The 21,817-nt window shown below is 45.5% G+C and overlaps 2 protein-coding genes across 7 annotated transcripts in view; both read right to left on the minus strand.

Annotated features, from left to right (window-relative positions):
• The window catches only part of stxbp4 (syntaxin binding protein 4), a 181,516-nt gene extending 166,746 nt beyond the window's left edge, over nucleotides 1–14,770 (minus strand). Inside the window, exons 1-6 of one of the 6 annotated variants that reach the window (XM_068058579.1) lie at nucleotides 14,688–14,759; nucleotides 12,672–12,707; nucleotides 12,146–12,210; nucleotides 10,672–10,740; nucleotides 2,826–2,899; nucleotides 1,207–1,302 (exon numbers count right to left, since the gene is read on the minus strand). In XM_068058579.1, coding sequence (XP_067914680.1) covers nucleotides 1,207–1,302; nucleotides 2,826–2,899; nucleotides 10,672–10,724 — 223 coding nt within the window. In that variant the 5' untranslated portion in view covers nucleotides 10,725–10,740; nucleotides 12,146–12,210; nucleotides 12,672–12,707; nucleotides 14,688–14,759. Of the gene's footprint in view, nucleotides 1–1,206; nucleotides 1,303–2,825; nucleotides 2,900–8,690; nucleotides 9,124–10,671; nucleotides 10,741–12,145; nucleotides 12,211–12,671; nucleotides 12,708–14,687 lie in introns of those variants that run through there. The other 5 variants (XM_068058578.1, XM_068058582.1, XM_068058580.1 and 2 more) reach the window with 5 other exon arrangements.
• Nucleotides 14,771–15,681: 911 nt separating this feature from the next.
• LOC137384467 (TOM1-like protein 1) overlaps nucleotides 15,682–21,817 on the minus strand; it is a 79,021-nt gene continuing 72,885 nt past the window's right edge. The window contains exon 16 of the mRNA XM_068058584.1: nucleotides 15,682–21,573. The gene's annotated coding sequence lies outside the window, so the exon portion shown is untranslated. The remainder of the gene's footprint in view (nucleotides 21,574–21,817) is intronic.

Below are 21,817 nucleotides of genomic sequence, written 5' to 3' on the forward strand. Positions count from 1 at the left end.
TCAACATATCCTTCTGTTTCTCTCTCCCTCATGTGCTTATCCAGCCTCCCCCTAAATACATCTATGCCTTTCGCCTCACCTCTCCAATGTGGTAGTGAGTTCCACAGTCTCACCACTCACACATCTTGACCTTCTAATGGATACCGACACTGTGCGGTGTGTTATTGGGGCCCGTGATCTGGGAGGTTGGATTCCCTGTGGATGCTGAGTTAGGTCTCAGTTAATGCGGACGAGGGAAGCTACAATTGGCCTCTTACGTGCCTGGGTTGCTGATAGCAACAGCTCGTGCACCTGGACATCAGGTGAGGCGGGGTCCCCAACAGTTCATTCTGCTGGTGTGAGTTAGTCTTCATTGCTGGCCTCCGTAAACCCATCCCTCACAATTTTAAATATTCAAAACTGCACCAGGTAAGACCAGCATCTCTGTGCATTTGTTGCATTTTGAGGCACTGAGAAAAATTTGGGACTGGTGATATGGCCCTCGGTCCTGGACCCAGAGGACGATGCCGGATTCTGCTAATTAAGGATGTTACCACGGACGAGGAGAGACTGCAGAAGCTGGGGCTGTTCTCCTCACAGCAGAGAAGGTTAAGGGAAAATTTGATAGAGGTGTTCAAAATCATGAGGTGTCTCGATAGAACAGATAGGGAGATACTGTTCCCACTGGCAGGAGGGTTGATAACCAGAGGACACAGATTTAAGATAATTAGCAGAAGAACCGGGGCGGGGTTGGGGGGGGGGGGGGAATGGGGGAGGAGATGGGGAGAAACTATTTCACACAGTGAGTTGTGATGATCGGGAATGCATTGCCTGAAATGACAGTGGAAGCAGATTCAATAGTAACATTCAAAAGGGAATTAGATATATACATGAAAAGGAGAAAATTGCGGGGCTATGGGAAAAGAGCAGGGGGAGTGGGACCAGTCAGATAGCTCTTTGAAAGAGCCAGCACAGACATGAAGGGCTGAATGGTCTCCTTCTGTGCTGTATGATTCTACCAATACGATACCTTCAACAAAATTATTGTTGCAATACCAGTGGAGTAAAATAGCCCCTTTACTGCAGACAGCTACTCAAGTGACTAACACTGGAATGTGACCCATTACAGACACAGATTGCAGCAAAAGGTTGAAAAGTTGTTCCTGAATTTGTAGCAAGTAAAATATTTACAGAATGAGTTTCTGGCCTCAAACACTTTGCACCTACCATCACTTGCGGCTATTCCTCTCTGCAAAACCCGCTTGACGTAGATTCCATACTCCTCACCGGTTTGTTCTTTAAATCCACCGATAATTTTAATACCTAAAACAGAGAAAGAATCATTTTTTCATTCTGCTGAGGTGATGCTGCTGAAACCCTCATTCACACATTTGTTATCTCCAAACTCGACTATTCTAATGCTCTCCTGTCACCTACCAGGCCCCGCAGACTTGAGTTTATTCAAAACTCTAATGTCCGTATCCTGACTGACACCAAGTCTTGTTCACCCGTCATCCCTGTCCATTGCTGACCTATGCTGGCTCCCGGAACGGAAACGTCTCAAATTTAAAGTTGTCTTCCTTGTTTTCAAATCCCTCCACGGCCTCACCCCTTCCCTATCTCTGCAACCACCTCCAGGCCCGCAACCCTCCGACATCTCTGCAATCCTCCAATTTTGGCCTCTTGAGTATCCCTGATTTCAATCGCTCCACCAATGGTGACCCCGCCTTCAGCTGCCTGGACCCCAAGCTCTAGAATTCCCCTTGCTAATCCTCTCCATCTCTCTACTTCTCTCTCCTTGTTTAAGACACTCCTTAAAACCTACCTCTTTCACCCAGCTTTTGGTCACCTGTCCCAATATCCCCTAATATGGCTCAGTGTCAAACTTTGTCTGATTATGTTCCTGTGAAACCCCTTGGAACATTTTACTATGTTAAAGATGCTATATAAATGCAAGTTATTGTTGTTGAACCAGGGATTGGGTGCCATGCTTTGGTTGAGATGATGGAGGAAATGGTTGCGGATCTCATTCGGATGTAGCTCACTCACTGAGTCGGTTTAAAGCAGTGCCAGACTTTCTAAGTTATACTTAAAGCCTCCTGTAACCAGCTGCCAGCACTTGTTACAGACTCCCTGTGCTAATTATGGTATGAATAAGCACTAACTTCCCCCTATAATTCTCAATGCATCACCTCTTCCAGGACATGCACCTTAATTGAAGCAAACCCCAGTCCAACGCTGCAACCACCATCTTCTGCAACCCCTTCTCCTCCCCACAACTTTCTCTTCAGAATTAACCATGGTTCAGCGGCTGTCACTCATGCCTGCATCAGAAGATTGTGGGTTCAAGTCCCACTCCCTGGACTTCAGAACTGGGGAGTGCTGCACTGTTAGAGAATTCAACATTGCCTTTTGGGTGAGATGTTTAACTGAGGTTGTCTGCGCTCTCAGGTATATGTAAGAGGAGCAGAGGAGTTCTCCCCAGTGTCCTGGACAATAGATATCCCTCAACCAGCATCACTAAACGCAGATGACCTGATCATTTATCTCATTGCTGTTTGTGGGAGCTTGCTGTGCGCAAATTGGCTGCTGTGTTTTCTACATTGCAACAGTGACTACATTTCAAAAGTACATCATTGGCTGTAAAGTGCTTTGGGATGTCCTGAAGTTGTGAAAGGCATCAGATAAATACAAGCTCTTTCTTTTCGTTATGTTACTCAGGAAGCAAACTCTGTTACACTGAGCAACTGTAGAAAAGGATGGGTTGCTGTATAATGAGCTGTGCTGCAGTTATTGGGAATCCTCGGCTGGATCAGGTACTCGAGAGAGAGAGAGTTTGCACTTACCCAAACCATTCTCACAGTCAGAGAACACAACACGATGAACGGCTCGATTGATTCCATAGGGACCCATAATAGTCCTAAAAGAAAATACATTCACACCATCAGTTACAAATGCTTTGAAACAAACCTATTAGATAATCCGTAAAATGTTACAAAACTTTCAGTGATAAGAAGCTCAACGCCATCCTGGAAAAACCAACTGCTTGATCAGCACCCCTGAAACATTCACTCCCTCCACCACCGACACACAGTGGTAGCAGTGTATACCATCTACAAGATGCACTGCAGCAACCTGCCAAGTCTCCCTCGACATTGTACTGTGTACAGTTCTGGTGACCATACTATAGGAAGGATGTGATTGACCTGGTGAGGGTGCAGAGGAGATTCACCAGGATATTGCCTGGGCTGGAGCATTTCAGCTATGAAGAGAGACCAAGGGTTGTTTTCCTTGGAGCAGAGGAGGCTGAGGGGGGACATGATTGAGGCGTACAAGATTATGAGGGGCATTGATAGGTTAGATAGGAAGAAACTTTTTCCCATAGCGGAGGTGTCAATAACCAGCAGGCATAGATTTAAGGTAAGGGGCAGGAGGTTTAGAGGGGATTTGAGGAAAATATTTTTCACCCAGAGGGTGGTTGGAATCTGGAACACACTGCCTGAAGAGGTGGTAGAGGCAGGAACCCTCACAACATTTAAGAAATATTTATATGAGCACTTGAAACACCATAGCGTACAAGGCTACAGGCCAAGTGCTGGAAAATGGGATTAGAATCATTAGGTGCTTGATGGCCAGCACAGATACAATGGGCCGAAGGGCCTGTTTCTATGCTGTATAACTCTCTGACTCTATGACAGCACCTTTCAAACCTGTGACTTTACCACTAAGAAGAACAAGGGCAGCAGATGATAGAAACACCAACATCTGCAAATTCCCCTCCAGGCCACACACCAACCCGACTTAGACAGATATCAGCTATTCCTTCATCATTGCTGGAACTCTCTCTGCACTGAGAGCACCTCCATGGCACTGACTGCGGTGGTTCAAGAAGATGACCCACCACCACCTGCAAAACTAGGGAAGAGCAATAAATGTCAGCCTTGCCAGAATAAATAAAAATTTGCTGCCTTCACCTTTTGCCTTATACTGCAACCCCTGCCCTGGCTATTCTGGATGGCCACTGGCATATGGCCAAGTACACTGACTTCCCTTTAGGAGGGTAAACAGGCAGCTCTCAGTCAGAACTCCTCCCACAACAACCCCACTGCATGTGACTGCTGATCTTCTATCCCCACCCCTCCCTTCCTCTGCTGAATCCAGCCACTAAACCCAGCGTATGGTTCTTTAGGTGCCATTATGACAGGGAATGAACCCAGACTGGTACAAATCTCCTCTCACAGATCACACCAGCTCCTGACATTGCAGGCACTGCCAACAGACAGGTTAATGGATCAGTCTGAGGCTTGTAATGCTGGAAACTGGCACAAGTGATGGGGGATCCTGCATCAGATTGGGGGGACTTGAAAAGTTCAATTTACTCTAATACTGCACAGAAATAATGACCCTTCAATGCAAGTTCAAAGTTCAGAAAGCGATCACCCACTTCCCCTCCGCGCACTGAGCAGATCCAACCCTTGCAGCACAATGTATAACTGCAGGTTCGGTCAATTTCATCATTTCCTGACAGTGTTACCAACTAACTAGTTGCCATAATCACCAAGTGACAGGATAGCAGCAGATGGGGGAGGCCATCCATCCAGAACATGCCTAGTCTCCCTGTGATGTGACAGAAACCAGCCTTTTCTTAAATGACCCCAGGGTTTGTACCTCTATTGCTTAACCGCAAGTCCATGTCTTGCTCACACTGCGTGTGTGAAGATCCTCAATAGTGACTTTCTCAAGGGATACCCTCGGGAATTTGCAATCCACTGAATAGGCTGTGAAGGTGCTCTATGGAAACTGCACAGCCACGCTACTCTGGCTCCGTGCTGAGCAGAGGCCAGGGAAAGGAGCAAATGCGATTGGGCCAACAGTCCTGTTTAAATCATATCCTTTCACTTGCTGTACGGAGGTAAAGGCTGCCCAATAGTATTCCCCTGCTTTCCTGGGTTGGAGAGCAAGGAAAACTGAGAGAGAACAGCACTGAATCCCAGCTTGCTCAACATCACACAGCCAGGCAGGCCATCACCATCAGCTCAGACACACAAATCTGGCAGGAATTGAAGATGGTGGGAAGGGCTTCAACCAACTCCTGAAACACGTCATCAGCATCACTGGCTTTTGGGGGAAGAGAGTTCCAGATTTCCACTGCCGTGTGGAAGACGTGTTTTCTAAATTCCCTCCTGAGTGGCCTAGCTGTATTTTTAAGGTTAAGAACATAAGAATATCAGAACTAGGAGCAGGAGTAGGCAATTCAGCCCCTCGTGCCTGCTCCGCCATTTAATACAATCATGGCTGATCTCATCTTGGCCTCAACTCCATTTTCCTCCCCGTTCTCCATAATCTTTCAACCCATTACTAATTAAAAATCTGTCTATCTCCTCCTTAAATTTAATCAATGTCCCGGCATCCACCGCACTCTGGGGTAGTAAATTCCACAGACTCACGACCCTTTGAGAGAATTAATTTCTCCTCATCTCTGTTTTAAATCTGCTACCCCTTATCCTAAAACTAAGACCTCTCATTCTAGATTGCCCCACCAGAGGAAACATCCTCTCTACATCTACTTTGTCAATCCCCTTAATCATCTTATATACCTCAATTAGATCTCCTCTCATTTTTCTAAACTCGAGAGTAAAGGCCTAAACTGCTCAATCTCTCTTCATAAGACACACCCGTCATCTCTGGAATCAATCCAGTGAACCTCCTCTGAACTGCCTCCAATGCAACTACATCCCTCCTCAAGTAAGGGGACCAAAACAGTACGCAATACTCCAGGTGCAGTCTCACTAATGGCTTGTACAGTTGCAGCAACACTTCACTACTTTTATACTCCGTTCCTTTAGCAACAAATGCCAAAATTCCATTTGCCTTCCTTATTACCTGCTGCACCAGCATACTAGTTTTCTGCGATTCATACACGAGGACACCCAGATCCCTCTGCACTGAAGCACTCTGAATGTTCTCTCCATTTAGATAATAATTTGCCTTTCTATTCTTCTGACCAAAATGGATAACCTCACACTTATCCACGTTATGTCCCCTCTTGTTCTGCACTCCCCCAACAGAGGAAACAGTTTCTCTATCTAACCTCTCAATTCCATAATCATCTTAAACACCTCAATCAGATAACTCCTTAACCGTCTAAACTCAAAGAATACAAGTTTAGTCTATGCAATCTGCCCTCATAATTTAACCCCTTAAACCTCGGTATCATTGTTAAATAATGGAATGTTGCTGCACTGATTTCCAGAAACTCCTAAACTTAAAGACACTAGCAACAGGATTTGGAGAACATTGATGAGAATCTGAATTATTTGAAATAAAAGTTCTGACTGTGGCAATCATCGGATGATTATGGAGATAAAAAGAGTACGATTGTTGAAAATAAGCAACAGGTCCGTCAGCAAATGGGTTCTGGCTCTAACCAGGAGTCTCCATCCAAAACATTAACCTCTTTTCAAATGTTTACAGGTAGTGTGTTACCGTCATTTTCCGATTAACTTTAAATGATCACATGACAGCGTCTTTCTCCAAACTCCCATCTTATTGAATCCTGTAGATTTTGTAACACATTCAGCTGCGAGTAAAGCACAGCTGCCCTAAAGCAGCCTATTCCCATTAGGAGAACTGTGTGTTTTTCTATAATCCCATAAACTGATCAAGTAGCTTGAAGAGGAGGGGTTAGACAGGGGGCTGGCGGGGGGGTAGACAGGGGGCTGGCGGGAGGGTTGGGGGGGGGGGATAGGGGGTGGGGGGGAGATAGGGGGCTGGCCGGGCACCCAGCTGCGGACAGCCCATCAGTCCCTCACATTTTGTCCAGGAACAGCTCAATAACCCAGGTATCTCCCCACCACACTCACCCCACCCGCACTGCACTCCCACTGATGGTGACTCATCCAGGGGATATTTACTGAAAACATTCAGAGCTCAATTCAAGAGATGCAGTTGGGAAATTCTGTAACAGTCAACCAGTAACTTCGAAATCTGGGTGAAAAGAAAAGAACAGTTGCTGCAACTTTCTTTGCCCAGAACGGTGAACATTTTTATCTCGATTGTTTCTAAACTTTTCTTTTCCTTGCGGAAGCTCGAGCTTTAGCTTCCATTTCAATTGGCTGGCCTGGGCTGACCAGACCTAGTGTGTGACTGAGTCCTCAGCTGTGTTTCTCTTCAATATTCACTGGGATCAGTTAAACAGCCGTCTGCTCGATCCTTAGCACATAGAGACAGACACATACACAGACCTCAGAGACACACAGACAGACCGACACACACACACAGATACATGAACACAGACCACAGAGACAAACAGATGCACGCACAGGCCTCACAGATAGACACACACACACAGATACACAGACCTCAGAGACACACAAATACACACACAGATCTGAGATACACAGAACACACACACCTCAAAGTTACACAGACCTCAGAGATACACACACACAGATACACAGACTCACAAACAGACCTCAGAGACAGAAAGGCACACACAGAAACCTCACAAATACAGACATATACAGACCTCAGAGATACACACAGACCCCAGAAATACACACACACACAGACCCCAGTGATACACACACAGACCCCAGTGATACACACACACACACACAGACCCCAGAAATACACACACACACAGACCCCAGTGATACACACACAGACACCAGAGATACACACACACACCCCAGAAATAGACACACACACCCCAGAAATACACACACACACAGACCACAGTGATACACACACACACAGACCACAGTGATACACACACACATACACAGACACACAGACACCAGAAATACACACACAGACACAAGTGATACACACACACACAGACCCCAGTAATACACACACACACAGACCCCAGTGATACACACACACACACACAGACCCCAGAAATACACACACACACACAGACCCCAGAAATACACACACACACACACACAGACCCCAGTGATACACACACAGACCCCAGAAATACACACACACAGACCCCAGTGATACACACACAGACCCCAGTGATACACACACACAGACCCCAGTGATACACACACACAGACCCCAGTAATACACACACACACAGACCCCAGTAATACACACACACACAGACCCCAGAAATACACAGACCCCAGTGATACACACACACACACAGACCCCAGAAATACACACACAGACCCCAGAAATACACACACACACAGACCCCAGAAATACACACACACACAGACCCCAGAAATACACACACACAGACCCCAGTGATACACACACACACACAGACCCCAGAAATACACACACACACACACAGACCCCAGTGATACACACACAGACCCCAGAAATACACACACACAGACCCCAGTGATACACACACACAGACCCCAGAAATACACACACACACAGACCCCAGAAATACACACACACACAGACCCCAGAAATACACACACACACAGACCCCAGTGATACACACACACACAGACCCCAGTGATACACACACACACACACAGACCCCAGAAATACACACACACACCCCAGAAATACACACACAGACCCCAGAAATACACACACAGACCCCAGAAATACACACACACACAGACCCCAGTGATACACACAGACCCCAGTAATACACACACACACACAGACCCCAGTAATACACACACACAGACCCCAGAAATACACACACAGACCCCAGTGATACAGACACCGACACATACCAGTATAAAAGGGACAAGCCATCAAAGCGCTCAGGCTCCGCTTCCTCTGACTGTGGCAGTAAAGACATGGTGAACAGACCGCTGAGAGACAGACACCACACGGGGTGGGAAAATCGCCTTCCAGGGAGCCGGTGCCTTAGCGCCCTGCTACTGCATTGTAAACCTGAGGGCTGGGGAGGAGATTACACGCCGCTACTGCGAGGAAGGACGAGGTAGAAACTTAGCTGCAGATGGGGAGGGACGCGAGTACAGCCGCCGAGTAAGTTCAGCATCAGTGGCGTCTCTTTGATGCAGTCTCTAATCTTCTTGCCTCTCCTCCACTCCCAGCTTAGGGCTGGGCTGCAGTCGCCAGTGATTGAAGAGAGTGACAGATCTATCTCTACACTGCTGTGGCATCCCTGGACCCGCCTGGGAAAGTCAAACAAATAACCTGCATAGAGACAGTGCCTTTCACAACCTCAACACATTCCAAAGCAGGGGGCAGCAAGCTATTGCACCTGAAGAGCCTTTACAAAACAAAAATGTTTCAAATAAAAACTACTAGGAGCTGCAAGGCGAAAATTCAGCATTTCTAAACCAAATATATAGCAAATTGTTAAGTGTCTCTGGTAGAATGCATAATTTGCATATACAATAAATAAATTACATATGAACAATTTATGTAGCAATTGAAACAAAAATTAATATAGACCTGACTGAATTTTCACTATTTTTTAAACTTTTTTGCATATTTTTTCCTCCTATCTCCAGTATGTGCCAATTTAGGGTTTATGTATCAATTTGCATGAATTACGAATAAGAATGATCGAAAAGAAAAGGTTAAAATGGTGAACCATATTAATTTAATGGAAAAACTGCGCTTTTCCACTTTAAATTTAAAAAAGTATTAAGAAATTTTACATATAAAACTGAGTGTTTTTATGACAGATCTTGTAATAAATGTTTTTTTTTACCATAATTGTGTCAGTAAAGTCATCTTTAAAACAAACTTTAACTTAAGATGCGTAGAATTAAGAGTTTTTTTGGGCTATTGATTCTCGTGATTACAAAAATGGCTTCTAATGGCACATTCAGGAGAATTTATCATCTCAGCTGCATTAGAAGCAATGATGATCACAATGATAAAACCTGTTCCTCTGAGCAAAGGCATCATGTATAATCATGGTGTAGCTATACCACTGGAATAGGTTTATTTAGAACACAATGATGGTTTTCATTAAAATAATCATTTGAAACTGTAAAGTGCAGCCTTATGATTAACCTTTTATCCCCACAATAAAAACACAGCTCTCAACTTTTCTCCCGGCTTTTCTCATGATAATACGATCCAATTGGAAAAGGTCGGGAGCTGCAAATGAGATGCTAAAGGTTGCAGACCCACATCCCAAAGTGTCGTACAGCAAATTAAATACTTTGGAGGAATAGTCGCTGTTGTAATGTAGGAAACATGGCAGCCAATTTGCACACAGCAAGATCCCACAAACAGCAAAGTGATAAATGATCAGATAATCTGTTTTAGTGATGTTGATTGAGGGATAAATATTGGCCCAGAACATGACCGTGCCACCTTTAGTAGACCTTGAGGTTTCAAACTGCTTTACATTCAATAATCTGTCAAATCCTTTCCATGAACTCCACGTGACTCCAGTTACTTAATTTAATATTTTTCCAGACACAGGACTGTCCATGTAAAGACAGGCTAATCTCTCATTTGGGTACTACACAATAAGCAACTTTCAGCTAACATCAATCCGATTTTGCAGATGATAAAATAACAATGTGACTTTCACATACAGCACACACAGGGAGGGACTCACTCCTGCCACATGCTGGGTGGCTCACTGCACATTTCTGTACAAGAACAGTATATAAAGGGAACTCGCTATTGTACTTTAGGACAACCCCAGGACTTCCTGAAATCGTTCACATTTAATGAATTATTTTTGAGGTGCAGTCATTGCTCTGTAGGCAAACAACATACTTTGTAAGTGAGTACAATTCAGTCCTGTCTGGTACTGTATGGTCAGTGTGCATCTCTCAGCATCAGCTCCTGTAATATATAAAAGGGAACAGTGTATTCCCGTCTGATACTGAATGAGCATCTTCAGGAGAGGTAGGGAGAAAATTACACAGCAATATGAAACAAAGTACTGTTTTGAGCAGGAACCCATTTGTCCATCTTGTCTCCCTTTCCAATCTCCCAGTGGGTGCCTCACTGTGACTCTTGTACTAATGGCCCTGTAACACCTCCTCTCCCAACAGGAATCTATCCAGTCCTTTTTTAAACCCTGCTGTTGTTTTCTGTTCCCCCCTTGCTGGTATCCACTTCCACAATTCTATTGCCACTTTCACTGAACAAAAGTTGCCTAAATTCCTTTTTCTTTAAAATAGGTCCCTCACTCCTGGAACTTAGCACTCCACAGCTGAAAGTTCCTCGATCCAAATTCCCTATATCCATGAAAACCTTAAAGACCTTTAACTAGTTCCTCCCCCCACTCATCCTCTCCAGAAAATCCCAGCGTAGACCATCTCTTATAATGCTGCAAAACGTTAGTCTTCCAGTGAAAGAAGTAAAATGTGAAGAACAATACAAAGTGAAAGATGTAGAGGGAAATGGCAGAGTCTTTTAAGGAGACGATATTTACAATGCAGAGGCAGCTAACTCACACCAAACGTCAATGCCTAACCAGGAGAGCCAGAACAACATGGATGGAAAGGAAACTCATAAGCAGCATAATGGAGAAACAATAACAGGTAAATGTCTCTTGTTTTACACGTTTCACCAGCTTAAGGATCAGCTCTTATCCACTAGATGTCTTTACAAGAACTTGCATTTATATAGCGCCTTTAACATAGTAAAACATTCCAAGGCCTTCACAGGCAGCATAGGTACAGCAGCATAGTGGTTATCTTACTGGACTAGGAATCCAGAGCAACTCCTTGGCTAATGATCCAGAGACATGAGTTCAAATCCCACCACGGCAGCTGGGAAAATTTAAATTCAATTAATTCAATAAATCCAGCATGAAAAGCTAATATCAATTATGTGAAACTACCAGAATGTCGTAAAAGCCCATCTGGTTCACTAATGTCCTTCAGGGAAGGAAATCTGCCATCCTTACCTGGTCTGGCCTACATGTGATTCCAGATCCACAACAATGTGGTTGACTCTTAACTGCCCTCTTAAATGGCCAAGTAAGTCACTGAGTTGTACTCAAGAAGTTGGCTCACCACCACCTTCTCAAGGGCAATTGGAGATGGGCAATAAATACTGGCCTTGCTGGAGTCACCCACATCCCATGAATGAATTAAAACAAACAGGCAACATACTGTTGAACCTCACAAAAAACATAAGACACAGTGTAAAGACTGGCTTTGTCCAATTACCAGCGTGGTCTTTGCATCATCTCTCATGAAAATACCCAGACTCATGGTGGGGTGATCTCAGTACTCACCTTTGTTGAAGCCTGGCAAGCATCACTGTGGAAGACACCTCCTCCAGCCAATCAATTCAAAGATCCTACGAAAGAAAGAAATTGGAACATCTAGCAATACAGTGACATACCCCATCACAACCAGCACTAGGAGTGTGCAGAGGTTGGAGAAGGGAATCTGGGCTGTACCTTCACTCCTCCCATTATACAAGAAAAATCCGACGTCTCTTTATATATCTATCCACGATATAATTGGGGCGGCACAGTGGTTAGCACCGCAGCCTCACAGCTCCAGCGACCCGGGTTCAATTCTGGGTACTGCCTGTGCGGAGTTTGCAAGTTCTCCCTGTGACCGCGTGGGTTTTCGCCGGGTGCTCCGGTTTCCTCCCACATGCCAAAGACTTGCAGGTTGATAGGTAAATTGGCCATTATAAATTGCCCCTAGTATAGGTAGGTGGTAGGGGAATTGAGGGAAGGTGGGGATGTGGTAGGAATATGGGATTAATGTAGGATTAGTATAAATGGGTGGTTGATGGTCGGCACATACCTGGTGGGCCGAAGGGCCTGTTTCAGTGCTGTATCTCTAAATAAAATAAATATCAAAAATCTTACTTCTGTATGCATCTCCTATCAGCTTTTTCATAAGACTTTATAATGGAACATTCGTATGTAAACTTGTCACACTGTAATTACACCTTTCTGCCAGTGGTGGTGCTGTAGCATGTTTTGCCTCTCAAAGCTCCTCAGCCTGCATTGTAGAGAAACTACTCTAAACAACTATAAATAATATATGAACTTGAAGTATAAATTATAAATCAGGATGTTGACTAATCTCTTAATAGTATAGGAACCTAGAAATTACTAGATGATACAAAAATGGAGCTGTTGGCTTTATAATGGGACTAAATCGGAGCATCCTGGTTCCATTTCCCCAAACTCTAATCCCGCTTTACGTGAAGACCACACTCAGACTCCACTCCGTGGATCTAATGCTGTGGGGCAAGAAATGTTTTATTAAGAAACCAAGGTGAAGACGCACTGTGGAAGGCTGAAAAGTGTAGCAGAGTAGACAAGGGGAAGAAAATGTAGTGCTTAGGTGACAGCAAATTTGCATTTTAATATCTTGTAGATTTGAGCGGGAAGAAAAGACAGAGGGAGAATAGGAATTCGACAAGGTTGAGGTCGCAGGGAAACAGGTGTCAGAACAGGGACACACGATAACAACAATTTATATAGTGTCTGTAACATAGTCAAATATCCTAAGTCACTTTAAAGGAGTGTAATCAGTCCAAAACTCTCACTGAGCCACTGAAGGAGATATTAGGAAAGGTCACCAAACGCTTGGTCAAAGAGGTAGATTTTAAGGGATCTGTTATCTTGCGTGTGACACATTCTATTCTGTGTTTAACAGATTCCAGCCTCCAGTACACATTATACCAAATACACCAGACCCTTTGTGCCCTATAATTTCCTAGCAGGAAGGGAAACTAGTCCAGATTAGTTCCTTAGCGTGAAGTCTATGTGTGCTGTACTTTATGCCTCCCACTTGGACTGTAGAGTCTTTACTTGGGGGAAAGTACTGCATAGGTTATATTGCAGGACTCGTAATCCAGAGAACATAAATTAAAATCCAACACTGGTCAGTTTGCCATTTAAATTCAGGTAAAAAAAATCAGGAAATAAAAAGCCGCTCTCAATAAAAGTGACCATGAAGCTGACGAATTATTGTAAAAACTCATCTGGTTTATTAATGTCCTTTAGGAAAGGAAATATACCGTCCTTGCCCAATCTGCGCCGATAGGCAACTCCAGACTCACACCAACCTGGGTCACTCATAACCGGGTGGGAACCAGCAATCCCAGCTGACCAATGGGAGACCAGCAGGTCCCAGCTGGCCAATGGAGGTAAAATAGGGCTAAGCTGGCCAATGAGGGGCCAGTAGGCCCCAGCAGCCAATGGGGGATGAGCAATCCCAGCTGGACAGTGGGGAACCAGCAGGTCCCAGCTGGCCAACGGGAGACCAGCAGTTCCCAGAGACCAATGGGGGAGCCAGCTTGTCCCAGCTAGCCACTGGGGGAACAACAGTCCCAGCAGGCCAATGGCAGAGCAGCAGTTCCAGCTGGCCAAGGGACCACAGCAGGCACCAGCTAACCAATGGGAAACCAGTAGGTCACAGAGACCAATGGGAGACCAGCAGGCTCCAGCTGGCCAATTGGAGACCAGCAGGTGCGAGCTGTCAAATGAGAGACCAGCAAGTTCCAGCTGGCCAAGGGAGACCAGCATATCACAGCTGGCCAATAGGAGACCAGCGGGTCCCAGTTGGCCAATGGGAGACCAGCGGGTCCCAGTTGGCCAATGGGAGACCAGAAGGTCCCAGCTGGCCAATGGGAGATCAGCAGGTCCCAGCTGGCCAATGGGAGATCAGCAGGTCCCAGCTGGCCAATGGGAGACTCGCAGTCCTTCCCGGGTCTTACTTGCCCTCGGGGGGCGGGTTTCCCCGGTTCCGGGCTTCCCTCCTGTCATTTTAACAGCATTTGCTGTCAGGGTTTGGTCCATTGCCCACCTGCGGCCTGACACTGAGGGCTGAGGCCCGCTTCGGGCTCCAGCAGTTCCCGCTCCCCGCGCTGCACCGCCAAGTCCGGAGACGCGCTCCCTCCCAGTACGCAAGCGCACCCGCAGCGCCCTCTGGGAATTGTAGTTCCCGAGGAGCGGCCGGGCAAAGTACGCATGTGCAGAGCTGACAAAGACCGGAAATGACACCATCGAAGGGAGCAGGGCGGGGTTAGGGTGGCAGGGAAGGAGCTGAAGGGGGGTGGGGGGAGGAGGAGGAGGAGAGTTTGGGAGCTGGGTGGGAGTGGGGAGAGTGGGGGAGCTGGGTGGGAGGGGAGAGTGCGGGAGCTGGGTGGGAGGGGGGAGCTGGGAGAGTGGGGGAGCTGGGTGGGAGGGGGGAGAGTGGGGGAGCTGGGTGGGAGGGGGGAGAGTGGGGGAGCTGGGTGGGAGGGGAGAGTGCGGGAGCTGGGTGGGAGGGGGGAGCTGGGAGAGTGGGGGAGCTGGGTGGGAGGGGGGAGAGTGGGAGCTGGGTGGGAGGGGGGAGTTTGGGAGCGGTGGGAGGGGGGAGTGTGGGAGCTGGGTGGGAGAGGAGAGTGGGGGAGCTGGGTGGGAGAGGAGAGTGGGGGAGCTGGGTGGGAGGGGGGAGTGGGGGAGCTGGGTGGGAGGGGAGAGTGGGGGAGCTGGGTGGGAGGGGGGAGTGGGGGAGCTGGGTGGGAGGGGGGAGTGGGGGAGCTGGGTGGGAGGGGGGAGTGTGGGAGCTGGGTGGGAGGGGGGAGTGTGGGATCTGGGTGGGAGGGGGGAGTGTGGGAGCTGGGTGGGAGGGGGGAGTTTGGGAGCTGAGGGAGGGTGTCTGGTCCCATTTATCAGCAGTCAATATCCCACCCCCTCCCAAAAGATGAGAGCAGGAATTCAGCAAATTTCTATTTGAAATGTTTTACTGAGGCACGTGTTGTTATCAAAATCAGAAATTCTATAGGATTATTGTCCAATTTTATTTAATGCAGCTACACACTCATTTAAAAAAATAATTACACCAGCTGTTCAGTTCATTTTAGTTCATCCGTCCAGGAACATAAATAAATTTCAGCATCCAATTGTTTCCTAAATGGTCGAGTGCTTTCCTTCCACTGCTCCAGCCAGATTTCCAATTCACATGATATCGTCACACAGAGAGAAATAATCAGCAGAACTTTTAGTGTTATAGTGTTTTTCAGCACAAAAACAGGCCCTTCAGCCCACCCTGTCTGCACCGGCCATCAATTCTTCCGACCAATTCCATTTAAATAAATAACTTGCATTTGTACAGCACCTTTCACAACCTCAGGACCTCCCAAACGCTTTACAGACAGTGAAGTACTTTTTGAAGTGTAGTCACTGCAGTTGGAAATGCAGCAGTCAATTTGTGCACAGCAAGATCCCTCAAATCGTGAAGTGATAACAAGATAATCCGTTTTAGTGTTGTTGGTTGAAGGATAAATATTGGCCAGGACACCGGGAGGACTCCCACCATCCCCCACTCTTCAAACCGTGCCATGGATTATTTTACATCCACCTGAAAGAGCAGATCTGGCTTCGCATCTCATTCGAAAGGCGGCACCTCCAACAGTGCAGCACTCTCTCAGTATGGTACCCGATGGTCAGAGCAGATTATCTGCTTACGTCTGTGGAATGGGATTTGAACCCACAACCTTCTGACTCAGAGGCAAGAGTGCTACAACTGAAATCTATATTTTCCTCCTTTTAGGAACGTAGAAGCAGTAGACGACCATTCAACTGCCATTTGTGGAAGAGAGATCTAAACTTCTACCACCCTTTGTGTGTAGAACTCTTTCCTAATTTCACTCCTGAAAGGTCAGGCTCTAATGTTTAGGCTATGTCCCCTAGTCCTAGACTCTCCAATCACCAGAAATAGTTTCTCTCTGTCCCATCAATTCCCCTTAAAATCTTAAAAATTTCAATCAAATCACTCCATAGTTTTCAAAATTCCAGGAATGCAACCCCAATTTGTGTAATCTCTCCTCTAACCCTCGGAGACCAGGTCTCATTTTCTGGCAAATCTATGCTGCATTCCCTCCTTCCTAAGGTGTGGTGACCAGAACTGAACACAGCAACTCCAGGTGTGGTCTAATCAGGGCTTTGTGAAGCTGAAGCATGACTTCTACCCCCTTGTATTATAGTCCTTGCGATATAAAGGCCAGCATTCCATTAGCCTTGCTATTATTTTCTGTAGCTGTTCATGACATTTTAATGATCATGTACCTGGACCCTCAAATATCTTTGGACCTCCACTGTTTACAGCTTTTCACCATTTAAAAAGTACCCGACTATCAGCCGAGGTTAGGTACTTCAGATTTGGTCTGTTCTCAGGGACAGGAGGTTGTGACTACGAGTGAGGTGGGTCTGGGGATCCAGAAGGTGGCAATGGAGGAGCCTCAGCCCTTGCACTTGTCCAACAGGTTCGAGGTTCTTGCAACTTCTGCGGGCAAGAGCAGAGACTGCCGGGAGGGTGAGCAAACTGATCACAGCACAATGGTGCAGGGAGCCATTCAAGTGGGGGAGTAAAAAGGAATGTAGTAGTGGTGGAGGGCAGTATACTTAGGGGGATAGACGTGGTTTTCTGCAGCTGAGAGCATGAGCCCCAAAGGCTGTATTGCCCACTTGCTATCAGGGTTAAGGACATTTCCTCAGGGCTGGAGAGGAACTTGCAGTGGGGGAAGGATCCAGTTGTTGTGGTCCATGTGGGTACCAACGACATAGGTAGGACTAGGAAAGAGGTTCTGCTGAGGGTGTATGGACAGCTAGGGGCTAAATTAAAAAGCAGAACCACAAAGGTAATAATCTCTGGTTTACTACCTGAGCCATGAGCAGATTGGCAGTGGGTAAAGCATGGCTCAAAGATTGGTGTGGGAGAAATGGGTTTCGATTCATGGGGCACTGGCACCAGGACAGGGGAAAAAGGGAGCTGTACCATTGGGACGGTCTTCACCTGAACCACGCGGGGACCAGTGTCCTGGTGAGTCGTATAACTAGGGCTGTAGGGAGGGCTTTAAAATAAATAGTGGGAGGGTTCACATGAGGCGAAATTTAGAAAGTTAAGGAGAAAGGACAAGGCAGTAGTGCAGGGTAGTGATACGGGTAATGATAACCAGAACGTGACAGGAAGGGACAGAGCGTACAACCATAGGAGTGTACGAGCGAATAAGGTCACAGTAGAGAAAAATGGTAAAAAGTGAGAATTAAAGGTTCTTTATCTGAATGCACACAGCATTTGCCACAAGATGGATAAATTGACAGCAAAAATAGAAATAAATGGGTCTGATATGATATCCATTACAGAGACGTGGTTGCAAGGACCAAGGCTAGGAATTAAATATTCAAGGGTATTTGACATTTCAGAAGGATAGGAGGAAAAGAAAAGGAGGTGGGTTGGCTCTGTTAATAAAGGATGAGATCAGTACAGTAGCGAGAAATGAGATTCACTCGGAAGATCAAGATGTAGAATCAGTTTAGGTGGAGATAAGAAATAGTAAAGAAGTCACTGGTGGGAGCAGTTTATAGGCTCCCCTAACAGTAGCTACACCGTAAGACAGAATATAAATCAAAAAAATAGGGGCTTATAGGAAAGGTACTGCCATAATCTTGGATGATTTTAATCTTCATATAGATTGGACAAATCAAATTGGCAAAAGTAGCCTCGAGGATGAGTTCATAGAGTGAATTAGGGGCAGTTTCTTAGAACAATATGTTCTGGAACCAACTCGGGAGCAGGCTATTTTAGACCTGGTAATATGTAATGTGATAGGATTAATCAATGACCTCGTAGGAAAGGATCCTCCAGGCAAGAGTGATCATAACATGACAGAATTTCACATTTAGTTTGAGGGTGAGGTCTGGGTCTGAAACTAGTGTCTTAAACTTAAATAAAGGCAATTACAAGGGAATGAAGACAGAGTTGGCTAAAGTGAACTGGGAAAATAATTTAAAAGGCAAGACAATAGAGCAGAGGCAGACAATTAAGAAGATATTTTATAACTGTCAACAAAGATCTATTCCATTGAGAAAGAAGGAAGATGAGAAGGATGCCCCATCTGTGGCTAAATAAGGAAGTTAAGGATGGTATCAAATTGAAAGGAAAGGTGTACAATGCTGCAAAGATTAGGGGTAGGTAGGCCAGAAGATTGGGAAAATTTAGAAACTAGCAGAAGATGACTTTAAAAAAAAAGGGAGAAATTAGAATGAGTGTAAACTATCAAGAAATATAAAAACAGAGTAAAGGTTTCTACAAATATCTAAAAAGGAAGAGAGTAGCGAAGGTAAACATTGGCCCCTTTGAGGATGAGTTTGGAAAATTAATAATGGGAAACAAAGAAATGGTAGAGACCTTGAAGTATTTCGTATGTCTTCGCAGTAGAAAACATTAAAAGCATCCAAACTTACCGTTTGTTGCAGCAGCTTTTTCTGAAGCAGTGATAGTGCGAGCGAGGTGTCAGCTGGGAAGTTGGTGGTGTTATGGTGTGTTGGCTTTCATTAACAGGAGGATTGAGTTTAAGAGCCGCGAGGTTATGCTGCAGCTCTATAAAGCCCTGGTTCGACCACACTTGGAATATTGTGTTCAGTTCTGGTCGCCTCATTATAGGAAGGATGTGGCAGCTTTAGAGAGGGTGCAGAGGAGATTTACCAGGATGCTGCCTGGACTGGAGGGCATTTCCTACGAAGAAAGATTGAGGGTGCTAGGGCTTTTCTCATTGGAGCGAAGAAGGATGAGAGGTGACTTGATAGAGGGGTACAAGATGATGAGAGGCATAGATAGAGTGGATAGTCAGAGACTTTTTCCCAGGGTGGAAAGGGCTATCACCAGGGGGCATAATTTTAAGGTGATTGGAGGAAGGTTTCGGGGAGATGTCAGAGGTAGGTTCTTTACACAGAGAGTAGTGGGTGCGTGGAATGCGCTGCCAGCGGTGGTAGTAGAAGCAGATACATTAGGGGCGTTTAAGCGACTCTTGGATAGGTACATGGATGATAGTAGAATGAAGGGTAGGTAGTTAGTTTGATCTTAGAGTAGGTTAAAGGTTCGGCACAACATCGTGGGCCGAAGGGCCTGTACTGTGTTGTACTGTTCTATGTTCAAATAATAGTAGAGAATCAACAGGCAAAAAGGAGGGAGGAACTTAAAACAATCACTATCACCAGAGGAAAAAAACCAGGAAAACTAATGGGACTAAAGGTTGACAAGTCCCCTGGACCTGATGGCCTGTATCCTAGAGTCTTCAAGGAAGTGGCTACAGAGATAGTGGATGCATTGGTTATAATCTTCCAAAATTTCCTCGATTCTGGAAAAGTCCCAGCAGAGTGGAAAACTGCAAATGTAACATGTCTATTCATGAAAGGGGTGGGTGAGGGGTGACAGAAAGCAGGAAACTATAGGCCAGTTAGCTTAACATCTGACATTGGGAAAATGCTGGAATCCATTATTAAGGAAGTAGTAACAGGACATCTAGAAAATCATAATGCAATCAGGCAGAGTCAACATGGTTTTATGAAAGGGAAATCGTGTTTGTCAAATTTATAATGTGGGAAAATGTGAGGTTGTCCACTTTGGCTGGAAGAATAGAAAAGCAGAATATTATTTACATGGCTGAGGTCAACTAACCCAGCAACGAACTGGAACTGGGCTGTAGCCTCTCTCTATCTTAAGGCTCAGTGTCTCACAGTGAATAACCACTAGCAGCAGAGTCCTGAAAGAAACAATTCTATTAAAACACTGAAACTGAACAAGAGGTACAAAAGACGATTCATATATTCAATGTTACAAATACTCCAATGAGTTCCAAAATGTTTTTTCAATTTCTTCTGTATATAATCCCCTACATTAGAACAGCAAGTACACTTCAAAAGTATTTCATTCGCTTTAGGATGTTCTAAGGTCCAGAAAGGCACAATATAAAAGTGAGTCTTTCTTCTAAGCAGTTAGATGTTAGGCTGAACAGTACCCCAGTGAGAGTCAGTGTGTGTGGAACTGCACCCCAGTGAGAGTCAGTGTGTGTGGAACTGCACCCCAGTGAGAGTCAGTGTGTGTGGAACTGCACCCCAGTGAGAGTCAGTGTGTGTGGAACTGCACCCCAGTGAGAGTCAGTGTGTGTGGAACTGTACCCCAGTGAGAGTCAGTGTATGGGGTGAGGGTTTGGAGTCAAATCAGTGATTCAGCCAATCTGGAGATGGAGATTAATTTGATCTCAGAGAATGAACAAAGCACAAGAATGGGATGTTGCGACAACTGGAAATACAGAAGTGAATTGAAAATGTTATTTCTCAAATTTTTTTAGGCCATAACATCCTCTTTTCTCACCCCCCCCCACCTCAACTTTCTCCCTCTGTCGCATTGTTTTCCTTCCCCGCCCTCTCTTAAAAGACCATGCTGTGAAATGTTACGGGTTTTTTTTTTTAAAGAGGTTTGGGATTTGTTAACTGCATTTCTTTGAAGAGCAGCTGAAGGTTTATGGGATCTGCTTCCAGTACATTAATTAAATTAGTTTTCTTGTCTTTTTAGAAGTAGGATTATTGGTGATGGAATGAAGGACAATTTTTCCACCTATGAGAAATGTTACATGATTGGGAATCTTGCCATTCTGTCGATGAAGTGGTGAAGTTCCCACCAATATTAGCTTGACAGCTCCATTTGAGGTGTTACTGATCAGACCACTGTTAGTGTAAATAGTGACTGCACTCAGAGCATCAGTCCATGCCTCTGCAGACCCACAGTCTACCAGTGAACTGGAGGCTTCATCACTTGCGTGACAATCTGCAGCTCCTTGTTGAGCATCCCTGCATGTCTTCAAAGTAGGACAGTCTCCATTTTCTCAAATGGCCTTTGGTTCCAATTCTATCACAGTCTCCGTTAGCTGTTCAGGGGGATAAAAAACAATATTGTTTCATTTATTCTCCTATTTCAGCTCTATGTCACACCCATTACCTTTCTAACGGAGTACAATGGGCCTATATTCTCTCAGGTTTGGAAGAATGAGAGATAATTTCATTAAAACATATAAAATTCTAAGAGGGTTTGATGGGGTAGATGCTGAGAGGCTGTTTTCCCCTGGCTGGAGAGTCTAGACCAGGGTCACAGTCTCAGGATAAAGGGTCGGG

This window comes from Heterodontus francisci, chromosome 26 (assembly GCF_036365525.1).
Source record: "Heterodontus francisci isolate sHetFra1 chromosome 26, sHetFra1.hap1, whole genome shotgun sequence".
Lineage (NCBI taxonomy): Eukaryota > Metazoa > Chordata > Chondrichthyes > Heterodontiformes > Heterodontidae > Heterodontus > Heterodontus francisci.